Source organism: Pelodiscus sinensis, chromosome 6 (genome assembly GCF_052426305.1).
Source record: "Pelodiscus sinensis isolate ZL-2025 chromosome 6, ASM5242630v1, whole genome shotgun sequence".
NCBI classification, from domain to species: Eukaryota; Metazoa; Chordata; order Testudines; family Trionychidae; genus Pelodiscus; species Pelodiscus sinensis.
This window is the reverse complement of record NC_143057.1, coordinates 106,543,835-106,566,960: the sequence shown is the minus strand read 5'-3', so window position 1 is coordinate 106,566,960 and position 23,126 is coordinate 106,543,835. Positions and strand designations below refer to the sequence as shown.

The window sequence follows — 23,126 nt, the reverse complement described above, 5'->3', positions numbered from 1 at the left end:
ATATGATTTCAGATTGTTCCAGGAGCTGTACAGGAGGGTAGTGGATGCCCTGGATCACTTATTAACTTATCAGAGACCCAGCAGAAGTTAACAAACATTCTTCATAACTCCCCAGCTGCCATGCTGATGTTGCCTATGAACACCGCACTCATTGATCCAGCAAAAACAATGTGGCAGATGCCAGCCACCATACCACCCACCTGCGAAAGGTCTGACAAGAAATATTACATTGCAGCACAGGACTTATTATTCTCCCATTCCACACCGAACTCCCTAGTGATACAGGCTGTCAATCAGAGGAGCAAGCAGCAAGCTTACCACTATCATATACCACTCTATATGACAGAAAATAGCAGAAGCTTGACCTCCTTGGGAGAAAAGTCTACTCTTCCACTACCCTACAGCTAAGGAGAGCCAACTATGCTTCACTGCTTACAAAATACACTCACAACATATTTGAGCAGATGACACCTTTTACTGAATAGCTTCCAGACAACAAGAGGGAACAGTTCAAGTCCAACATAAATGAAGGCATGCTTATCTCACGCACTGCTCTCCAGGTTGCACATGACTCAGCCGATACAGTGGCACATTCCATCTCCATGGCTGTAGTTATGAGGAAGGAATCTTGGCTACAACTGTTCAGCTTTCCAAAAGAAGTGCAAGCCATAGTAGATGATCTCCCATTTGAGGGCTCTAAGCTGTTTGCAGAATCAGCACATGCAGCATTACATACCATGAAGGATTCCAGATCTACCCTGAGAACCTTAGGAATACACGTACCTGCAACAAAGAGGAAGCAGTGTAGAGCATTCAATCAGAGGTACCAACCAACCTTGTTCTCACAACCCCAGAGATATTTCGACAACTGCGCAAACAGCACCGGGGTTCTCGCAGGCAGTCATGGACCAACCGGCATTTTCCCAACCCTCAACTTCAAGACAGGGCTTTTGAAGAGCTGGTCAAGGACAGGACAGTCCCAAACTCTCTAAGGCAGGTTTTACCTCCCTATACTCAGTTTGGAGCAAGGCTAGCATCTTGTGGTCAGACATCACCACAGACAAGTGGGTGTTAGAAATAGTATGCAATAGTTTCTATATCCCATTTCTGTCCACTCCCATTATCCACCCTTCTTACCCACCCCTCTTCAGGGACCTATCTCATGAATCTGCCCTTATGCAAGAGCTGGAACGCCTTCTTCAGCTCAGGGTGATAGAACAGGTACCAATGCAACAAAGGGAGAAAGGGTTTTACTCTCACTACTTTCTCACAAAAGAATGGAGGGTGGAAACCTATCCTCGATTTACGCAATCTCAACTGCTTTGTTGGCGCACAATGCTTCAAAATGGTAACCCTCACTACGATAATTTCAGCCTTAGTGAAGGAGGTCTGGCTGTCTACCCTCGACCTACAGAGGCATACTTCCGAATCTCGATACACCTGCACACAGTCATTTCCTATGTGTTGCAGTCCATCACCATCACTTTCAATATGCAGTACTTCCCTTTGGGCTTTCCAGAGCACCAAGAGTTTGTTCCAGAGTTTTACTGGTAGCTGCACCTCACCTTCCAACAGAATGGAAATTATCTTCCCATACTTGGATGACTGCCTACTGAAAGGATCCTCCTTTCAGGATGCACAACGGGTGGTGGGACTAAAACTCAACCTTCAAAAGTGCTCACTGACTCCAACACAGAGTCTCGTGTTCATAGGGACCCACCTCGACTATACAATTACGATGGCATTACTACCATTGGCCAGAGTGACAGCGCTCATGGACTTGATAGGCCAGTCTCAACACAGCCCACAGGTCTCAGAAAAACTTGGTCTCCAGCTCCTGGGACATATGATAGCAGCTACATTCGTACCACATGCTCATCTCCATGAGACCATTAAAAGTTTGTCTCCACACTGTCTACAAGCCACATGTTCACCACATAAACAAATGTCTATCCATGCCTTCAAGGATGAAAGAATCCCTCTCCTGGTAGACAGTCAGACAACACCTGCAAAGGAGTCCCCTTTCATCCCTCGCCACCGTTGGTGACACTAACCACGGATGCATCACTACTAGGGTGGGGAGCTCACATCGGTCAACAAGTCATTCAGGGTCAGTGATCACCAGAGGAGTCCAAACTTCATATCAACTTCTTGAAACTCCAGATGGTTCACAATGCCTGCCAGCAATTTGCCAGCCTCATTCACAAGAAATCAGTACACATATTTATGGACAACCTGACAACAGTGTTTTAGATCAACCGCCAGGGCAGAGCCTTATCCTACCCACTATGTCAAAAAGCAGTCCATCTCTGGGGCTGTGTCTAGACTACATGCCTCTGTTTTCAGAGGCATGTAAATTAGACACATAGGCAAAGGCAAATGAAGCCGCGATTTAAATGATCGCGGCTTCATTTAAATTTACATGGCTGCCGCGCTGAGCCGACAAACAGCTGATCAGCTGTTTGTCCGCTCAGCGCGCTAGACTGGACGCTCCCCTGCTGACATCAAAGCCCTTTGACGGCAGCCCCGTTATTCCCCGTGGGATGAGGTTTACTGGGGCTGCCAACAAAGGGCTTTGATGTCTCCACACTGATGTCTGATCAGCTGTTTGTCGGCTCAGCGCGGCAGCCATGTAAATTTAAATGAAGCCGCGATCATTTAAATCGCGTCTTCATTTGCCTTTGCCAAAACAACAAATCTACATGGCTCCGTCGACGGATCCATGTAGTTTAGACGTATCCTGGGAGTGGTGCATTCCTTGCAATATCACATGCAAGGCATCTTACCTCCTAGGAAAAGACAACATCCTGGTGGACAACCTCAGCAGACTGTTTAAACTATGAATGGAAGATCAATCGAAGTATTTTGAAACTTGTATTCAAACTATGGGGGTACTCCATTATAGACCAGATTGGGAACAGCTCCCAAACCAAGTGCACCAAGTACTGTTCCAGGGCCAGCCTCAATCCCCAATCACTAGAGGACACATTCACGATAAAGGGGGACACAACTCTGCTGTATGCTTTCCCACCGTTGCCCCTGCTTCACAAAGTTTCCAAATAAAGCAGGGCAGAGCCAGGGTTATCCTGGTAGATCCCAATTGACTCAGACTGACTTGTTTCCCTTACCTGCTTCAGATGATCCAGTCTCCTGCATGGCGTTTTCCTTCAGTCTCCACTCACAGGATGGGAGACAAGCTTTGTCATTCCAACATGGCTCACCACTGGCTGACACCTCTAGAATCAGCGTGTTCAGCCCCTGTACAGAAGATTCTCCTAAATTCTCGTAGACCAACTACAAGAAAGGGACATAAGTGGCATAGATGGTGCCAATTGCGCAATGTTTTGTCATTGCTAGCTGACCTTCCCAGAATTCTACAATACCTGTTATCATTCAAGGACACAGGGCTCTCCCTCATCTCTATAAGAGTGCATCTCATGGAAATTACAATGTTACATTCCGCAATTGACAAACTCTGTGTACGCACACTGCATGGTTAAACATTTTATGAATGGAGTAGAAAACATATACCCGCTGATTTAAAGTCCCAATTCCAGCCTGGTACCTAAACCTGGTGTTTAGAGCACTCTTTGGGAAGCCCTTCGAACCTATGACTACATGCTCCTTATTGCTCTTATACATGAAAGTAATGTTTTAGTGGCTATTACGTCAGCGCGCAGAGTTGGTGAACTGGTGGCTCTGACAACAGGACCCCCCACACACTTATACTATATTCCTTAAAGACAAAGTTGCCCTCTGCCGACACCCTAAATTTCTCCCAAAGTACCTACTTCTTTCCACTGCAATGAGTCCATATACTTATCTGTCTTTTTTCCCAAGCTCATGCCAACAACAGTGAAACCATGATTCACACCTTGGACATCTGTAGGGTGTTGGCCTTTTAGTTACAAAGAACCAAACCTTTTCTGAAGTATTCCAGATTTTTTATATCTGTTACAGAAAGATCACAGGGCACACCCATCTCCAAACAGAGGTTATCCACATGGATATCAGTCTGTATCCACCTCTTATATTCTTTAGTCAACCGTGAGCCCCCAACAACTATAAGGACACATTCTACCAGAGCAATGGCAGTTTCTACTGCATTCCTCACAAATGTACCTCTGAGAGATAGCTGCAGAGCTGCTACATGGGCTTCTGTCCACACCTTTACACAACATCATGCCATAGGTTCTTATGCAGCTACAGATACCCAGTTTGGACATGCTATATTGTCCACAGTACATACAGACTTACTGGAGCTCTTTCCACCAAGCAAAATTACTGCTTCATAATAACCTATATGGAGCACCCACTAAGGATGTTAAGAGGTGGGTAATTCATATAATTGAAGCACACAGTCGTGGCTCATGTCAGGTCCAGGAGCTACTCCCACTGTGACTATGCAGTTTAAGCGTAGTGAGAGTCAGGCAGATAGCTAGCCCGGCTCCTACTACATTTAAACTGCAGAGCTGCAGCAGGGATGGGTGCCAGAACCAGCATGGTCCGGGACAGAGCAAGCCCCGCTCACGCTGGTTCCAGGAGCTACCACTCCTGCAGCTCTACAGTTTAAATGCACTAACAACTGGGCTGCCTGCCTGCCCGGTTTTTGCATTTAAACTGCAGAGCCGTAACTGGGGTAGGTCCGCCTGCCTGGCCAGAGCAGCCTCAGCCTCTGTCTGCAGCAGCCCAGGCTGACTGCAGGCAGAGGCTGTTCCTGCAACAGCCCCTGTATGTGGTGAGCCCTGGGCCTGCCACGGGCAGAGGCGGCTTCGCATCAGTCTCCCCTTGAGATCCCCCCCTCCCCTGAGGCAGCAGCAGTAGGGGGTTGGAGAGGGTGCTGGGGGGAATTGGCTTTTAAGGAGACTCCCCCTAGCATCAGCCGACCTGACTACCTTCTGCCCCCTGATACAGAGCCAGTGGAGGTGGGGAGGAAATGTGAGTAGTCGACTCGACTAACCAATAAGCCTAGGTTTATTGGTTAGCCGACTAGCTCAAATCCCTAGCACCCACAGGGACACTCCTCGAAGAAGGAGAGAGTTACTCACCTTGTGCAGTAACTGAGGTTGTCTCTGTGTGCTCCACCACCCACCCTTCCTCCTCTCTGCTCAGGAATTCCTTTATTTCTGGGCAGAGGAGGAACTAAGGGGTCAGTTCACTGTGCATGCACAGTAGCTATTTCAAATGGTGTGGTGCCAGCTGACCAAGGCACTGCTGTTTTAAGTCTCCAACTGAAGGCACAACAGCGCCAAAAACACCTGAGGTGGAGCACTCTCAGGGACAACCATCTTGAAGAATCTCAGTTACGGCAAAAGGTGAGTAACCCTCTCTTCCCCTTTATTTGGAACTGATGAGGCAATATCTGGAGAATTTCATCCAATACATGACTTATGAGGAGAGGCTGAGGGATTTGGGCTTGTTTAGTCTACAGAAGAAAGAGTGAGGGGGGATTGGAGCAAAGCCTTCAACTACCTGAAGGGGGATTCCAAACAGGAGGGAGAGAGACTTTGCTCAGTGATGACAGATGTCAAAATGAGGAGCAATGATCTCAAGTTGCAGTTGGAAAGGCCTAAGTCAGATATTAGAAAAAAACTATCTACAAGGATATTGAAGCACTGGAATAAGTTATCTAAGGAATTGATGGAATCTCCATCCCTAGAGGTTTTTAAGCCCTGGTTTGACAAAGCTCTGACAGATGATTTAGTTGGGATTGGTCCTGCTTTTAGCTAGCAGGGGGGTAGACTTGACCTCCTGAGGTCTCTTTCAACCCTATGATTCTGTGACTCTTTAAAAAAAAATCACAAAAACCTACATTAAAAGCGTGTTATTTTTATTCTGTTCTTTCTGTACACTGAATGAAACAAGGATCCTAATAGGAAAAAAAGTGATTATGTACTTAAAAAGGGGGGAAATGAACAGTTAGATCTATGTGCTGGGATGGCAGGGAAATCTGGCCTGGCTCTTTTTCTTCCTTTCCCACTTCTCAAAAGTTCCTGCTGCATGTGGTGCCCCAATGGGCACATACTGAGTTGGGGGAACCTGGCATTGCTTTCTCTTTTTCACTTCCTTGCCCCCCCAACTTAAAGTTGAATGGGTCCTACCTACTGTGATACCCAAAGAAGAATGAGCCACTTGGGGTGGGTCTAGCTCTCTTCTCCCCCAACCTTGTTACAACTGCTTTGGCAGCTCCTGTGTATTCCCATTATGCTTTTACTGCTTTTGTGGCAGATGCAACCTGACCATAAAATGTTTCTGTGTTCAGTTATTATTTTGCCATCCTGGGGTTTGCAAGCTATAGTGAATCACGAGGGAATTGCAGTAATGGTTTTCTGAAACTTGTAACAATTATTCCAGTCTCTCAAAATCTGTCAGTAAAACGCTGAAAATGGCACGTTTCACAAATGTTGCTGTAGTGTGGATTTTCTGCATCATGGATTTCCCTTGGTCATTATTAACTATCCAGCCAATGGTGACCTCAGATACAGCTTGGAAGTCCAATGTGACTGAGACCTGGTCTGGGAATTCAACTTCTAAAATAGAGATAAAGGTCTTGCTTATGTAACCATCTCTTTCTAGAAGGCCTCACGTCACTCCAATAGTTCTGTGTAAAACAACACATCATCAATGATTATATTGAGAAATAATAGGGAAACTTTTATATCAAGATAAAGTTAAGTGTGTCTGACAACATTTTTTTCCTTTTAGAAACTGGTAAATGAGACATTCCAGAAACTCTGGTTTACTCCAACTCCCCACAATGACAAAGAAGCAATGACCAGGAAAATACTAAACATCACTGATGTGGTATGTCTCTAACATTTGAACAGTCACATGCAGGATTTGATTAGGTGTATTTCTATATTTGTACTAAACAGGGGTATATGCATTACTTGGATCTTGGACAATAAAAAGAGACTGATCAGTGACACTTTCATTTAGTCTAGTCAGTGTTACCTTCATGTTCTCATGAGCTAACACAGTTCAGCAATGCTTGTTTAAAAATGCATTTTGGGGCATTTGAAATATGTCATTTGTTTTATTAGCTGTTAAGCTTTGCAAAAACTAGGTTTCATAAAACTTAAAATGTAACTCCAATTTGATCAGATAGTAACACTACAACTGAGACTTTTTTTATTTTGTACATGGTAGCATCTAAAATATGGGGGGAGAGAGAGAATGAAATACAGAATACATACTTTCTGTTTCTGATATCTTACCATCTAAAAAAATTTTAGTAAAGGAAAATTACTTATTTTAATTTAAATGTAAACCTATGTTGAAATACTTCAGTTACATTTTTCTTCCTATTTCTTTTTTTTTTATAAATCTATTCCAAATATTCTTTTTTAGGTCGCAGCTTGTAGAGATACAGGATATGATTGGTTTGAACAACTTCTTCAAAATGTAAGTAAGGGGTTTTGAAAGACTCATTTCACAAGAGTCAAAAGAATCTTAGCATGTTTCATGGAACCTATGGCTAAAATGTAATCCAATGGACTTCTAGAGTAGTGATTTACACTGTTATTCTAATTGTAAAATCTAACATTCTTTTGACTTTAAAAGATCTATCCTTCCTTTAGTGCTGCGCTTGTACCTAATACTAGTTCTTGTTCAAGTAATGGTCCCTAGTTTTCCCCTGAACATTTACACATCTGCATGCATCTGATGAAGTGGGTCTTTGTCCACGAAAGCTTATGCTCCAATAAATCTGTTAGTTTATAAAGTGCCAGAAGATCCCTCGTCGCTTTTGCAGATTCAGACTAATACGGCTACCCCTCTGATACTTGACATCTGCACTATGCATTCAGAGCTGGATGACTTGATAGTAGTAGTCTGTTAGGGTCTGCACATGAACCCTTGTCTTGCCTCATCTCCTTGTTTTGTCCAGGTGATAAAAGGCCAGCTGACTGGCCATATCTCTGGTTCCCTCTCACGATTTCATGGTCCAACTCAGAGCTATTCGTGTCCTCTCATGCATATAATATGATGCATATTAAAAAGTTTCGAATAGTATATAGTTTTTTCTTGATAGTGTTTGCTGTTTTTACTGTTTTCAACGTAGTTTTAGCTTTTAGTATTTAGATTTGAACATAGTTTTAGCTTTTAGTATTATTTTTAGTAGAACTGAGATTTAGTTAATCCTGTTTAGCCCTGTGGTTGCCAGGTGTCCGGTTTTCGTCCGGACTGCCTGTTATTCAGATCCCGTGTCTGGGAAAAAAAAATAAAAAAAAGAAAATACTGGTCATGTGAAATGTCTGGTATTTCCTGTTTCCCTCAGATGGAAGCCCGTCAGGGACAAATTTTTCCTTGCTGCGTCTGGTGTAGGAGGGGGATTGAGGAGCATGGGGCCATTTAAAGGCTCAGCGCCTTTTTTTTTTTCTCAGCAACTTTGGTCTCCCCTTTTTTTTTTCCCTCAACAGACTTTTTTCCTCGTGTTTTGTGTGGTTTTTTGGGGGGGGGGTTGGTAATTTTTGTTAAACCATCTGGCATCCCTATTTACCCCCTCACCTCAGTACCCACCTGTAGGTATTAGACTGTGCCAAAGACATCAGCATAGGGAAGGAGGCATGCTTGTATTCCCATCGTCTACAACAACATAGGAACTACTGATTTCCCACATCATGAGGCCCTCTGCAGCATCCACTGGATCTGTCCTACTGGTTCTCTTGTGGAACCTGGCCCCATACCCATTCATATAACCCACCCATTTAGTGATGTAGTCTTCAACTATATCCCAGCCTTGGGTGTCCTCAAGCAGACACTCTGTAACTACCTAGGGAGAAAGACCCATTCAATCTGTTTTCTGCTGGAGCAAGAGCATTTTCCATTGTCCTCCACAGAATCTGGCTTTATATATTGTTATATTTACTCAGTATTTACATTAAGTTGACCAATTATTATTTTAACTGTTATCTTTTTTTTCACCCATTTTCGAGACTGGCTGGGGTTTTTTAATGTAACCTAAGCAGGTTAGGTGCCCAGTTCCCATGTAAGTTAAATATAAATCAGTGCCTAACTTTTTATGAAGCAAAATACAGGACTATGTAGCACTTTTACTTCAGCTACACCAGACTAACACGGCTACATTTCTATAACTTTTTATGGGCCTTTGAAAATCCCAATCTGTAAATACTCGCTTTATGCTTTCCCAGTTTTCTGATTACTTCTTGTATTTGTTGAGAGTGATAGCTAGTAGATACATTTCTTATGTTACTGCAAGTGTTCGTACAGCAGGATACATGAACCACCTGAAATCCCCAGAGGAGCTGCATTTTCCTCTTTATTTTCATCTGCATTAAAAGACGCCTTAATATATGTGGACAACAGAAACATGAGTGTTAGCATTTTGAGCATTGTCTTATCGGTGAGGAAGATAGCATTACACATGTTAAACAATGACAATGAGCTATGCTTACTGCCCTACAGCTTAATTCTTTTAAATGTAGGGCACTCAAATGTAATATTCATTTTGCTAATAGTTTTAATTTTTTGCCTCCACAAATTTTTTCAGGGCTTCTTAGGAAGAACTTGGATAACTATATATATAACATGAAATCCTTCTTTATCTATGATAATTGTTACAAATGTATCATACATTTAAATGGAAATTATGAGAATTTGGTGTGTTGCAATCTATATTAAATCTTAATTATCTTGTGTCTTTCTGTCTGTAATAGCTTTTAAAGTCAGAAGAAGATGCCTCATATAAACCTGTGAAGAAAGCCTGTACTCAACTTGTTGATAATCTAGTTGAGCACATTCTTAAATATGAGGAATCTCTAGCAGGTAATGTAATTACTTACTTATAATCCAAAAGTATTCCTGTATCAGACACTAACGTTTTTAAAAATCTATAGTTCTATTTAAAAATGATAGTTGTGAATAAGTTAAGGAGTGCAGAATGTTGTTTTAAGACTTGACAAGAACATGGCAGGAAGCTTAAGAGGGACCAATTCAAATTAGAAATAAGGCACAATTTAACATCAGAGTGGATTAGCTGATTGAATAAACTATCAAGGGAAGAGTTGGCTCCTCGAACTCCTGATGTATTCAGAACAAACTGGATGGCTTTTGTGAAGATATAAAGAAACAGAAATTATTAGATTTAATATAGGAATAATTAGGATAAATTTAATTACCTGTGATGTGCCAGATCTCAGATTAAATTTGCAATTTTTTTCTCATGACCCAGTTGAAAAAAATTGTTGATGCCAGTGACTCAACATAATTAAGTCTTTTGACTAGAGTGCGGGCCCAAGAATGGGGTCAGAATGAGGGTTTTGGGGTGCAAGAGGAGACAGTGGGTTTGGGAAGAGCGCAGGGCTGGGACAGCAGATTGGGGCATGGTCTTACCTGTGGCTCCCAGTCAGTGGCTCAGTGGGGGTGCTAAGGCAGATTTCCTGCCTGTGCTGGCTCTGTGGACTATGTTGCACCTCAGAAGGAGCCAGCAGCAGGTCTGGCTCCTGGGCAAAGGTGCACAATTGGCTCTGAGTACTGCTCTCACCCACGGGAACCAACCTCCGCAGTTCCCATTGGTGGAACTTGGCATCCCTGTGGCTCCCCCATCTAGGAGCCAGACCTTCTGCTGTTCACTTCTGGGGCACAGCATGGTACACAGTGCCAAGACTGATGGGAAACCTACCTTGGCACTCCTGCACGTTGTCGAGTCACCCAACAGCAAGGCAACCCAGTACCGGGTCATGACCCTTACTCTGAGAACCACTGGACTAGGTGATCTAATAGTACCTTCTAGTCTTAAGCTATGAATCTGTTATGTATGAACAGTATAAATTACCACAGGTTATTGTTTCATCCACACATGGTTGTCATAATGTATCCTTTTTTAGCATTGTTTTACCAAGCAGTGTGCCTGATATGTCAAAGATTTTAAGAAATGACTTCCTCTTGTAGCTATTTAGAACTCCTAAATCTTTGAGTAGCTAACTCCCATTTGGGATAAATGGTAACTTTCACTTGTGCATTTTGTGCTAAAGAAAGTTTAGATGCATATTGTTTAACATTTATCATAAGTATACATTTCAACTACAAGGTTTTATCTTTAGAAGTCTCTTAAAATTGCAAATTTCATTTCTCATATTTTTTCATAAACAGTACAATTGCTTGTTACAAAATTACCTAATGTACGATATTCAAGTCCAACTTGCAGCTTTTGATACAACGTGAAGTATTAAGAGATTTTGTTTTGTTAGAGTAATGGGGAATGTTTTGGATTATATACACAATGGCTGTAGATGTTGCTGCACATACTTCATTTAGATTGTGTTCTCTCTCATTTAAGTGATAGCCAGGTCTAATGGGTTAAGTCAGTGCCTTCCCAACTCTGATTTGCTGTGTGATCTTGAACAAGTTACATAATCTCACTATGCTTTCATTTGCCTTTATCTGACACGTGGATTTTGTTATGTGATCTCTCTGAGTTTTGAATAATATTACCAAAGCTATTTGACTATATAAAGCAGTATAATTGGTTAATAACAGTACTATTATTCCTAAACCGGAAACTTGGTTAGACTGATCTAAGATTATAAATACATATCCATAGATTAAAGGGATGAGGAAAATCCTTAATAGAACTTGTGGTTCTTAAGTCTTTCCTCACAAACATTGAAAATATGAAAATACAGCAGCCTACAAGCTATATAAGTAGTTGTAATTCTGCCTCTGTGTCCCACAATCTTATCTAGATAATAAAGATACATCTTTAAAATTCACAGCTAATTGATATATTAATTCAATGAATGCTTTTCTTTGCCCTGTTCAGCTTGCAGACATAAACCATACCCACCATGGTTTGCACAGCAGAGTATACATAACATAATCACAAAGTGTATATAAGGCCAGATTCTCATTATATGAAGATCTCTGTACACTGTTCTGGAATTTTACAGTACTTTGCGTATTTGAAAGGCCACTTACACTGCCAGAGCAATGTGGAAGAGCCTTAATAGAAACCAAAATAAGGCATAAGGTGTAAGATTTCTAGAGCTGCAAGAAGCAAAAATACTCAAGATAGAAACAGGCTTAAAGATTTGCATAATTCTAAATGTTATATGAAGGAATGATTGTGATTAGGAAGAGATATAGATGCTTTGTATTTATTCAAATATAATAATGCTTTCCTATTACAAGCACACCTTTGATGATCCAGTAATCCTTGTACATCAGAAACAGTAATTTAGTGTCACAACCTATTAATTAGGTATATTTTATCATCTATATTTAACAGATGCAAAAACAGAGGGGTAGAGAGATTAAGCTTTCTGGTCAAGGTCACACAGTATGTGTCAAAGTTTAGGACGCGTGTTATATGAACCACAATTTTTTTTCTTTTTTTAGTTTTCCTGCCACCTACTCACCTCCTCCCTTCTTTTCTTATACAGAAGATCTTGATGTTGCTGTTTTGGTGAGGAAAGGTGAACCTCACAAATAAAGAGTTGATGTAGTGTTCCAGAGTGCTTTTAGATCCTTGAATGAAAATTTTTGTCTACATCTCCACAAGATGGCTTAACTGGGACTTAATTCACTAGATCATTCCATAGGGTTTGACAGAATGAACCACTTCAACACAGTTATGAGTAAGGACGTTACCTAAATAGTGCAAGGGGATTACAAAGAACAGAAATTAGACAGTTTACAAGGGAACTCACAATCTACTGCAGTTCAAATCCAGTAGCAAAAACATCCAAAATTAATCATCAACTTTCCCAAAAGTGTTAGAAGGCACACTCATAATCACTAGCTAACCTCATTAACCAAGCTACCTGTTTTACATTTTTTGGAAACTTTTCAGTGACCTAAAAATAAAACAAATTATTTCATATTAGGAAAGTTTTTGTTATGAATCCAAGTTTTGTTTGCATTATTCTGTTTTACATTCATTACAGAATCATTGGCTGAGCCTGTGGCCTGGAAAAATAAGTGGTTTAAAAATTAGTGGAAACTTCAAAGGAGCTTTACTTATTATTTTGCATATTTCTTGATAATGTGCTAGCATTTTTGTCTGTGAATCCAAGTTTTCTTATCTAATGAATTTATATGCTATTTTTTCAAAGATACATTATCAGTGAAAGTGATTTTTATATGCTGTGTTTATTTACTATCCGTTTTTGTTATTGACAGAACAGTCCTTGATTTGAATATACTTAATATATTTTCTAATTTTTGCAGACTCTGACAACAAGGGTGTGAATTCTGGTCGCTTGGTAGCTTGCATAACCACTTTGTTCTTATTCAGCAAAATCAGGCCCCAGCTAATGGTCAAACATGCCATGACCATGCAGCCATACCTTACCACTAAATGTAGTGTAAGTATAGGAAACTAAAGTCTTCTTTCATCAAAATAATTATGGAAGTCAAGGGTTATCTTAAATGCATGATGAAATTGAGGGTGGGATTGTTTTAAAAAAAAAGTAACAATATTTTCACTACATGGCTGTTTTCAGTCCTGAAGATATGAGAGAACCTTTTGTCATCCTTAGAGCACTAAATAAAAGTGTGCTTTTCAAAATTATTGGATACAGAGAAGTCTGCTTTACATTTTCTTTTTTCTCAAAGGGTGAACTACAAGAACTTGGTTAAACATTAAAAGCATACTTATTTGTAAGATTTAAAAAAGAAAATAAGTACCAGAGTATTTTATTTAAAGTGTATTTAACCTTTATTTTAATAAAATTTACTTCCTGGCTTTGTATGCCCCTCAGCAGAAAACTGACCAATGTGCCATTATAATATTTTCAATAGTCATCCAATTTTGCAAAAATACCTAATGCAACTATTCCCTTTTAAAGTTCAAACCACTTATTCACCATTTTGTCTATATATGATAGACATTCAATTTTATGTATCTATCATGTTAATTTAAACCTTTTATCCTATTGATGTTTCCAATTACCATAAATACATATTCAAGCTTAATGTTGTAATTAATAACCATAAGCTAGTTTCAATCATTTCACCTCAATCATCTTTTTTTCCTAAAGCTAAAAATTCCAGTGTTGTCAGTTTTCATATGTAAATGCCATTCCCTGTCTTTGCTTTACATACACATTGCTGATTATGGTAGCAATTTGGCAAGGAACCCATTGTGAGTGTTGCTGTTTCTATAAGGTTTTGTGTAAACTTCTACAGTAAATTCCTGGCACCCTTGAGAGTTAACGTTAGCTCTGTCACTAACTTCAGAATTTCTATTCTGGTCTTTTGATCTGAGAATACTTGTCATTTTATCAGTCATTAATTATCTCTAGGCCTCTTCCCTATTCACATGCTTGTGGATGGAGAATATCATGATAGCAAGACTGTCATCTAGCAATGTCTGCAAGTACTTTTGGTATAAGATTAGGTGTAGTCTCTTCTGATTAAACAATATACCAAGCTGTACTAAGTAGGGTAGAGGGATTTAAATGCTGCAATATCTACTCAGTGGACTGTACACAAGCTTCCTATGTGCAGCTTCAGATGAATTCTAAAATTTATTTATAACACTCTACCTGGTGATTATAGCATATCCCATTGTGATTAATGAGATGCACATTGGGAAACTGTAACTTCTAGTGTCAAAAGGTTAACAAAACATTTTAGTGACTGTGAAGTGAACTGGCAATTATTACTTGCTTTGAGAATTTCTTCTGTGGATTCCTCACTTGTGACGTGTATTCTTTTTAGGCCCATTAGCTAGTAATCTTTCATCAGATCAGTTCTTTTAATCATGGTTTCTGAAATGCCATAAACACTGTCTTTATCTATACTTGTAATTAAATCACATTCATCCCCAGTTCATCTTCATATCTTGCTAGTACCAGATATCATTCTCTAGGGCAGTGACTCAGCTTTTTCCAACTATTCTACCCCTTTCAGGAGTCTGATTTGTCGTGGCCACCCCTAAGTTTCTCCTCACTTAAAAAAACTACTTGCTTAGAAAATCAGACATAAAAATACAAGTGTATCAGCACACTGTTACTGGAAAATTGTTTTTTTTTAATTTTAACATAAAATAAATCAACTAGAATATAAATACCGTATTTATAGTTAGTATATAGAACAGTATAAAACAAATTCATTATCTGTATGAAATATTAGTTCTTAATGACTTCTCCAGTGCTTTTTATGTAGTCTGTTGTAAAACTAGGCAAATATTTAGATGAACTGATGTATCCTTTGGAAGACTGCTGCATATACCCAGAAGTACACATACCCCTGGTTGAGAACCACTGCTCTTGGGCAGACAAGCCAGAAGAGTTTAAAAATTCATTCCAGGGCTCCAAAGAATAGTCAGCATCCAAAGCTCTACTTTGCCTATGTGAAATATGCTCAAGCTTCAAGATGGAACAGCATGTACTCTGAAGTATCGTTTTTGGGTATATTGGTACAAACAACTCCAAATTTCTTCTCTTTTCAGGGCTGAAATAAAAATTTTGATTTCATTCCTAACCTATCATGCTGGCTATTCCCTTCTCTTAGAATAAGATTAGGTTCAGGTTCCTCTATCTTGATTGAATTTAATGCAGGCTTCTTTGCCCTTTTAAAGTCCCTACCAACTGAAGTTTCTGCTAACATTTTGAAAATCTATAACATTTTTTAATCAGAGGAAAATAATAAGAAGCTGTTTAATATGTTGCTTGTATTGCTGAGTAGCTTAAATACATATTTTATTTCATCCTGTCTAATTTCTAAAAACCAAATCTTCCAATTTGTCAGAGTTCTCTTTCTTTCCCCTTTGGGAACTTGCCTTTCAGTCCTCCTAGATCTTCCCTCTTCCCATATGTACCTATTTCATGAAATGTTATCTAATATTTAAATTGACAAAATCTAGGTTGCTCTGTATTTCCTCGTTTGTGTAGGATTTCAGCATTCCTGTTATGCTTAACATATATTATGAAAAGTTTTGTAATAATTAATTGAAAAATAATAATTACCAAAGATAACATTAAGAATAGAACAATTATTCCACTGGGACACACTCACTTTGTTGAAAAAGTATTGCATTAGTAATTAAAAATGTCAGTTTAAACTTGATGTTAATAGTATAGCAGTGCTTTTAATCATAGTAATAAATTTGTATTGTATTTAAACTTTTAGCCACATTTTTCATAGGGAAAAATGCTACCACAGTCTAAGGATATTAAAATGTGGTTATTGGGCTAATTGTATAGTCAGTATGATTTGTATCGACTATACGATTAGGCAATAGGACCACTCTGCAGAGTCACAGTGGGAGTAGCTCCAGGAGCTAGCCTGAGCTAAGACTGAGCAGTCCTAGCTTATGCTGGCTCCAGGAGCCACCCACACTGCAGCTCTGCATTTTAAATGTATTAAGAGCAGGGTGGTTCACGGCTCTTACTACATTTAAAATGCAGAGGCACAGTGATTAGCATGAGCCAGGACTGTGGGCAGCCCTGTCTGTTGCAAATGGGCTGGTGCTAGAGCAGCTCTTGTTCACTGTGAGCAGCCCTGGCTGCTCTGAACAGGGATTGCTCAGTGGCAGCAGCTCCTGTCTGCGGGGGGTGCCCAGCTCCCCTCTGGGTGCCCCGAGGACATGGGCTGCTTCGCAGAAGCTTCCCCTAACCCCTCTGCCACCTCTGTAAGCATGCAACACTCCAGAGACAGTGCTGGGGGGAGCCGGCTTTTCAGTTGTCTTCTCTCCCCTCCCCCATGTCTCTGATAGAGGCAGCAGAAGGCGGGAAGGGGAGGGAGCAACTAGTTGAATCACTGGTTGACTATCCGATAAGCTTGTGCTCATTGGATAGTCAACTAGTTGCTTACATCCCTGCTGCATACACACAGCATACTTTACAGAAAAGTTAGATCTTTGATTATCAGTGTAGACTTTTATCGAACAAACTGAGGTTTATTAATGAAATGAAATAACATTAACATTACTTAACTCTTACACAGGAAAATGTTGAAAATCTTTAATCATTGTAAATATTCTTCTTACAGACCCAAAATGATTTCATGGTGATCTGCAATGTTGCAAAAATATTAGAGCTGGTGGTGCCACTGATGGAGCATCCAAGTGAGACCTTTCTTGCCACTATTGAGGAAGATCTCATGAAACTTATAATCAAATATGGCATGACAGTAAGATTTAATTTCTACTTTTTCATTTAATGTAATAGTTTTTGTTCAGTTGGATCTGGAATATGGAGAAATTATTTATTATGAACTCATGAATATTTCTTCCCTATTAATATTTGAACAGCAATTATGAAAAGCTGGCTATCCCTGTGGTAGTTTAAATGGCCAACTAACTTTCTTGATCTACTGGAGTTTGTGTATTTACAGTTTTAGTTATTCACTTGGACTGAGATTTTCAGAGTAGTCTTGAAGATCTAGACCTTTATCTTCCATTTGTTTTAAATGAATAAACTGTTTTTATATTTCTAAACTGCTCAGAAAATCTCTCCTGACTTCTAAATAAATGGGTATAAATATTTTCTGTCTTATTTTCAGGTAGTGCAGCACTGTGTGAGCTGTCTTGGGGCTGTGGTAAACAAGGTTACTCAAAATTATAAATTTGTGTGGGCCTGTTTTAATAGATACTATGGTAAGTTAAATGTGAGAGCATACTATTTTTAAACTATTTTATAAAAGTTTTGGTTATGCATGTCATTTCAGGAGTTTAGTATTTGCTATGATTAAATCTTTTCTCTTACTTTAGGTGCACTTTCAAAATTAAAAAGTCAACACCAAGAAGACCCAAACAGTACTATACTTACAGCCAATAAATCAGCACTCCTTAGATCTCTTTTCACTGTTGGAGCATTGTGTCGCCATTTTGATTTTGATCAGGAAGATTTTAAAGGCAACAGTAAGGTAAAATATACTGCGCTTGCTAAATGTCTTAAGTTTCATATGTAAGGTTAAAAAAATGTAACTTGTAAATAGAACAGAATAGTTTTGGTAATTTTAAACAGTAAAGAGAAATCTTCACAGTGAAACCAGACTATACTTGTATTTCACAACAATTTATTTTAGTTTGGGGAAGCTCTGGTGTCAGTGGTATATATTACACTTTGCAGTTAGGTTTTCTATATATTGCTTTAAGTGGAATCTAAAAATTAGCTGCTTCTCTTTGTCACCAATATTTTTGTTTTAATTTTGCCAGGTTAACATTAAGGACAAAGTACTTGAACTGCTGATGTATTTTACAAAACATTCAGATGAAGAAGTACAAACAAAAGCCATTATTGGTCTAGGTAAGAACTACTAAATTTTTTTGTTTTTACTTAAATCAGTAATTGTACCTCTCAAGGGAATAGTATGTATACTTTTGTAATGAAAAATTTTGTTCATTTAAAAAACTTTGCCATCATTGAAATCATTTTAAAGGGATATGTACCTAACTATCTGCAGTTTTTTATTTCTTTCTGAATTTCAGATTTTTTTTGTCCATAGAGATCTTAAATATACTTCCCTACACGTCTGAAGATATTTGAACATAGTCTGTAGCAAATTGGTTTTTAAAAGGAGATCTTTATTTGTATATAGAATTTTTACAGTCTTCAGAAGCATAAGATTTCTACACTAATGGTACCATCATTTTTCAAAATGAAAGTATTTTATAAATGACTACTTCTTTAGTTTCATACCCCCAAGGCATGAGATTTGAAAGGTTTTTAGCAATCCAAAAACATCTGGGAAAGTCTCAGGTAATACAACCATGGGTCATATTATCATCTGAAGTCAGTGGAGTTATTGCAGTTTGCTAAGAAGCTGAGATTCTTCCCCTTAGATATAAACAGGAATTTAACTAACTTAGGCTCTGACAGTTCCTTTCTGGATAATAGCCAGCAAGATATTTGCCACTTCTTGCAAGGTTTGACTTGTGTACAAGTATCCAAGGGTTGGCCACACTCTTTATGCTTCATATGTGTACTTCCATAGAAGTATGGAAATATTAAACCGTTACTAGCAGACAAAACATAACCTCTTAAGATTAATGTTTTATACAGCTCTTTTAATTACTTACACGAGCCCTGAAACCGTTATCTTAAAAATACCGAAAGAATTTATATTCAGGTGGAGGAAAACTAAAGATGAGGTAATTGTTAAAGAAAATTGTTAGATAATGAATTTTCCCTCATCTGACACTTTTTGACATAGTAAGCAATAAGATAAACTTCTTAGAAAGAAAAAGAAGAATTTTCCATGGAAATTGTTGTCATAGAATTCATTTAAATCAGTGATTGGTGGAAAGAAAGTGATACCATAAAAATAATTATTTAAATTTAAAATCTCTTTCAAAAAGTAGATCAGATTTGCTTAGAAAAGATCAGGTAACAACATTTGAGTGCACATTCATGCAGTTATTAATTATCCCTTCCAAAGATCATCCTTACCCATTTTGCTTTCCTTTTTTTCAACCATTAAATGAACTGAGCTCTTTCCTGAACTAAGTCTTTTTTCTGTACTAACTTATCTATGTGCAAAAGACCAACTTTATTGAATCTTGATTTTCTTCATTTCAGACAATCAGCCCCCTTCACTGTCTCATGCTGGGTTTTTCCACACATTTTCTTTCATTCTTCTATTATTTTTATTATATTTTTTGGCACATTGTAGTTTTTTCTCATTAAAAATCTTTAACACCGGTGGCTAGGAAGAATTAAAGGGATATTCAAAATCTGCCATTCTTGAAAGACACGGATCAACAAGATATAGGACAAGTAAACCAAGTAATGATCTAAAATATGGACATTTTCCCAGTCTTCTTCATGGGAAGCTGCATCCATGCCACTTGTAATGCTGTGTGAAGTTGTAAATCCGCTACTCCAAACACACTTCTCTCAGGGTATGTCTACACTACCCCGCTAGTTCGAACTAGCGGGGTAATGTATGCATACCGCACTTGCTAATGAAGCCCGGGATTTGAATTTCCCGGGCTTCATTAGCATAAGCGGGGAGCCGCCATTTTTAAATCCCCGCTGCTTCGAACCCCGTGTAGCGCGGCTACACGGGGCTCGAACTAGGTAGTTCGGACTAGGGTGCCTATTCCGAACTACCGGTACACCTCGTTTCACGAGGAGTACCGGTAGTTCGGAATAGGACCCTAGTCCGAACTACCTAGTTCGAGCCCCGTGTAGCCGCGCTACACGGGGTTCGAAGCAGCGGGGATTTAAAAATGGCGGCTCCCCGCTTATGCTAATGAAGCCCGGGAAATTCAAATCCCGGGCTTCATTAGCAAGTGCGGTATGCATACATTACCCCGCTAGTTCGAACTAGCGGGGTAGTGTAGACATACCCTCAGATGGTGTCTATCATTCTGGATTAAAATTGGGAAGAGGGGGGTGAAAGGTGATAAGAAGAAAAGTCAATCCTTTTACCCCTCACACATGCACACACAACAGAACAAAAGCTATCAGGTTTCTACATTTTGGGCAGGGGGATGGAAGGAAAGCTGTTACATGGAGTCACTCAAAAGAGCGTTCTCCGCCGGTTTATTACTCTATACAACGTCCTATATATACACTCCCAGTGTATAGTGCTCAACCTGGATCCAACCCCGAGTCCGGGGCTTGGCCATCTTGCCCGAGTGAGTGACCCCCAGTCCCCACGGAGTCTCTCTCTCTTATCGCACGAGCACAACCTTTTGGTCCTTATACAAATCACAGTCCCCACTTGTCCACGATTGCCAATCTCCGGCCTCCAGTGGTGGAGTAGGGGGACCCGGGCCCTCCCTCTCCTCTGGGTCCTGGCCCAGAGCCTTAAGGTGGGGTCACAGCTGCTCCCCTACCTGGTTGATGGGAAATCCTCCTGAAGCACGTCAATCTGTGGGCCTAAAGAGCCCTGCCCTGGGCCACTTCCTACTCTTTTCCCCATCCCAGGGCTCTTCCAATTCACTAAACACAGTGCAGCCTTACCCTCAGAGTGTCCCACCACATGGCTCGTTGCAGTAGTGGCTCTGGAGTCTCTCATTCCTCTTCCCCACGTCCACTCATGCTGGGGGGGGGGGTTCACCTTCCATCAGTCCCTCTCCCCGGGCTCTGGGGTCAGTCTCTCTTCCCTCCTTAGCGTCCCCCGGGTTCACCTCTCCCACCGGACTTTCCCGCAGACACCCCAGCACGGTGCTGATGTCACACCGGGTCTCCTCCCCCTTCCCGGTGTCCGGCGGGTTTAAATTGCTCGCCCGGACGCCCTGCTGGCATTGCAATGCAGCGTGCCTGCCCTGTTCTGCACCAACTGTTCCACCCTCCCACTTTGTGAGCCCTCTTCCCCAGATGGACATCTGGGAACAGGCACCGCATCGCTTCCGCCCTGATGACGGCACTCCCCACAGCACTGGGATGGAACCGGCATGAGTGCGGGGTTCAAGTGCCCCGTCACAAAAGCAAACAGTTCTTTTCCTTTATAATAGTTTTCAATACATGATTTTAGAGTTTTTATGTCTAAGTCTCAGCGTTCCTACTTGTGTAAGATTGAGCAAGACCTCAGACCTCTATTATTTGAGGGACATGTAAAATTTTCCCATTTTATAAATTGAATAAATGAGTGATTTCATGAGGTCACTTCTAGCAAAGCTGATAATAAATTCATTTAGCCATGCAGTATTTGAGAATTAATGTGTTGTGCATTTGACTGTGTAAGCAGTAGATCACACTGCCCTTTACAGCCTGGAATAAAACCAAGAATTCATGATTACCCAACATTCTTTTATTGTGTTTCCAGTTTTGGAGTGACTCTTTGAACTGTATTTCATGTATGCATGTATGATGGCAGACTTTCTAGTTTACCTTGAAAAATGTAGATACAATAATTGCAAGACAACAAGTGGAATCTTTTTTTTTTTTTCAGGGTTTGCATTTATTCAACACCCAAGTCTAATGTTTGAACAGGAGGTAAAAACTCTGTACAACAGCATTCTGTCTGATAAGAACAGCTCAGTAAACTTAAAAATCCAGGTGTTAAAAAATCTCCAAACCTATCTACAGGAGGAGGATACACGTATGCAGCAGGCCGATAGAGAATGTGAGTGATGAGTGTGGTATTAAACATTCAAAATCTACCTTTTGTTATGCACAAAGGGACATTTTGATTTAAATTTTCATACTTTTTTGTCTAATTTTTCATGTGCCACAAGATAATGGAGCAAATAATTATGGAAACCATTTGCAAAGAGCTGAAGATAATAAGATGATAAGTCAGCACTGAATTATCAAGAACAAATTGTGTCAAACCAAACTGATAGCTTTCTTTGACAGCATTATGAGCTTTGTGGATAAGGGGAAAACTGTAGATGTGAGATCTAGACCTGTGGCATCCGAACAATTCTAAAGCTACAGCAAACTAACCACACTAAACCGACCAAATAGCCACATGTGGCTAGAGGCTAGCATGTTGGACACCACGGATGTAGACTTTTTAATGCTTTTGATACAATCTCACATAACCTTCTCATTAATAAACTAGGGAAATACAGCCTAGATGGAGCTATTATAAGATGGGCACATTAACTGTTTGGATGAATGTTCCCAGAGTGTACTTAGATATGGTTCACAGTCATGCTGGAAGGACATAAGAGTTGGGTTCCACAAGGATCAGTTCTGAGTCCTGTTCTGTTCAATATCTATCTTGATCAGTGATTTAGATAATGGCATAGTGAATTTTGTAGATGATACCAATCTGAGAGGGGTTACAAGTGCATTGGAGGACAGAATTATAATTCAAAATGATCTGGACCCACAAGTTAAATATGCGTCAACAGTGTAACACCGTTGCAAAAGCAAACATCATTCTGGGATGTATTAGAAGGAGAGTTGTAAGCAGGATGCAAGAAGTAATTCTTCCACTCTGTTCTGTGCTGATTAGGCTTTGACTGGAATAGCTATCCAGTTCTGAGCCCCACATTTCAGGAAAATTTTCAGAAGTCCAGAGAGGAGAAACAAAAACTATTAAAGGTTTAGAAAACATTACCTATGAGGGATAATTGGAAAAAATTGGGTTTGGGGGTAAAAGAAGACTGAAAAGGGATATAACAGCTTTCAAGTACCTAAAAGGTTGTTACAAGGAGGAAGGAGGAAAAATAATTCTCCTTAACCTCTGATGGCAGTACAAGAAGCAATGTGCTTAAATTGCAGAAAGGAAGTTTAGGTTGGACATTAGGAAAAATT

At 39.9% G+C, this 23,126-nt stretch overlaps 1 protein-coding gene across 8 annotated transcripts in view; it reads left to right on the top strand.

The window, feature by feature from the left end:
* NIPBL (NIPBL cohesin loading factor) overlaps positions 1 to 23,126 on the top strand; it is a 312,200-nt gene that overhangs the window by 267,750 nt on the left and 21,324 nt on the right. For all 8 annotated transcript variants that reach the window (XM_075932528.2, XM_006139460.5, XM_006139462.4 and 5 more), the window contains 9 exons: positions 6,706 to 6,804; positions 7,351 to 7,404; positions 9,678 to 9,786; positions 13,189 to 13,325; positions 16,957 to 17,097; positions 17,470 to 17,563; positions 17,678 to 17,832; positions 18,125 to 18,215; positions 21,811 to 21,984. In XM_075932528.2, coding sequence (XP_075788643.1) covers positions 6,706 to 6,804; positions 7,351 to 7,404; positions 9,678 to 9,786; positions 13,189 to 13,325; positions 16,957 to 17,097; positions 17,470 to 17,563; positions 17,678 to 17,832; positions 18,125 to 18,215; positions 21,811 to 21,984 — 1,054 coding nt within the window. The remainder of the gene's footprint in view (positions 1 to 6,705; positions 6,805 to 7,350; positions 7,405 to 9,677; positions 9,787 to 13,188; positions 13,326 to 16,956; positions 17,098 to 17,469; positions 17,564 to 17,677; positions 17,833 to 18,124; positions 18,216 to 21,810; positions 21,985 to 23,126) is intronic.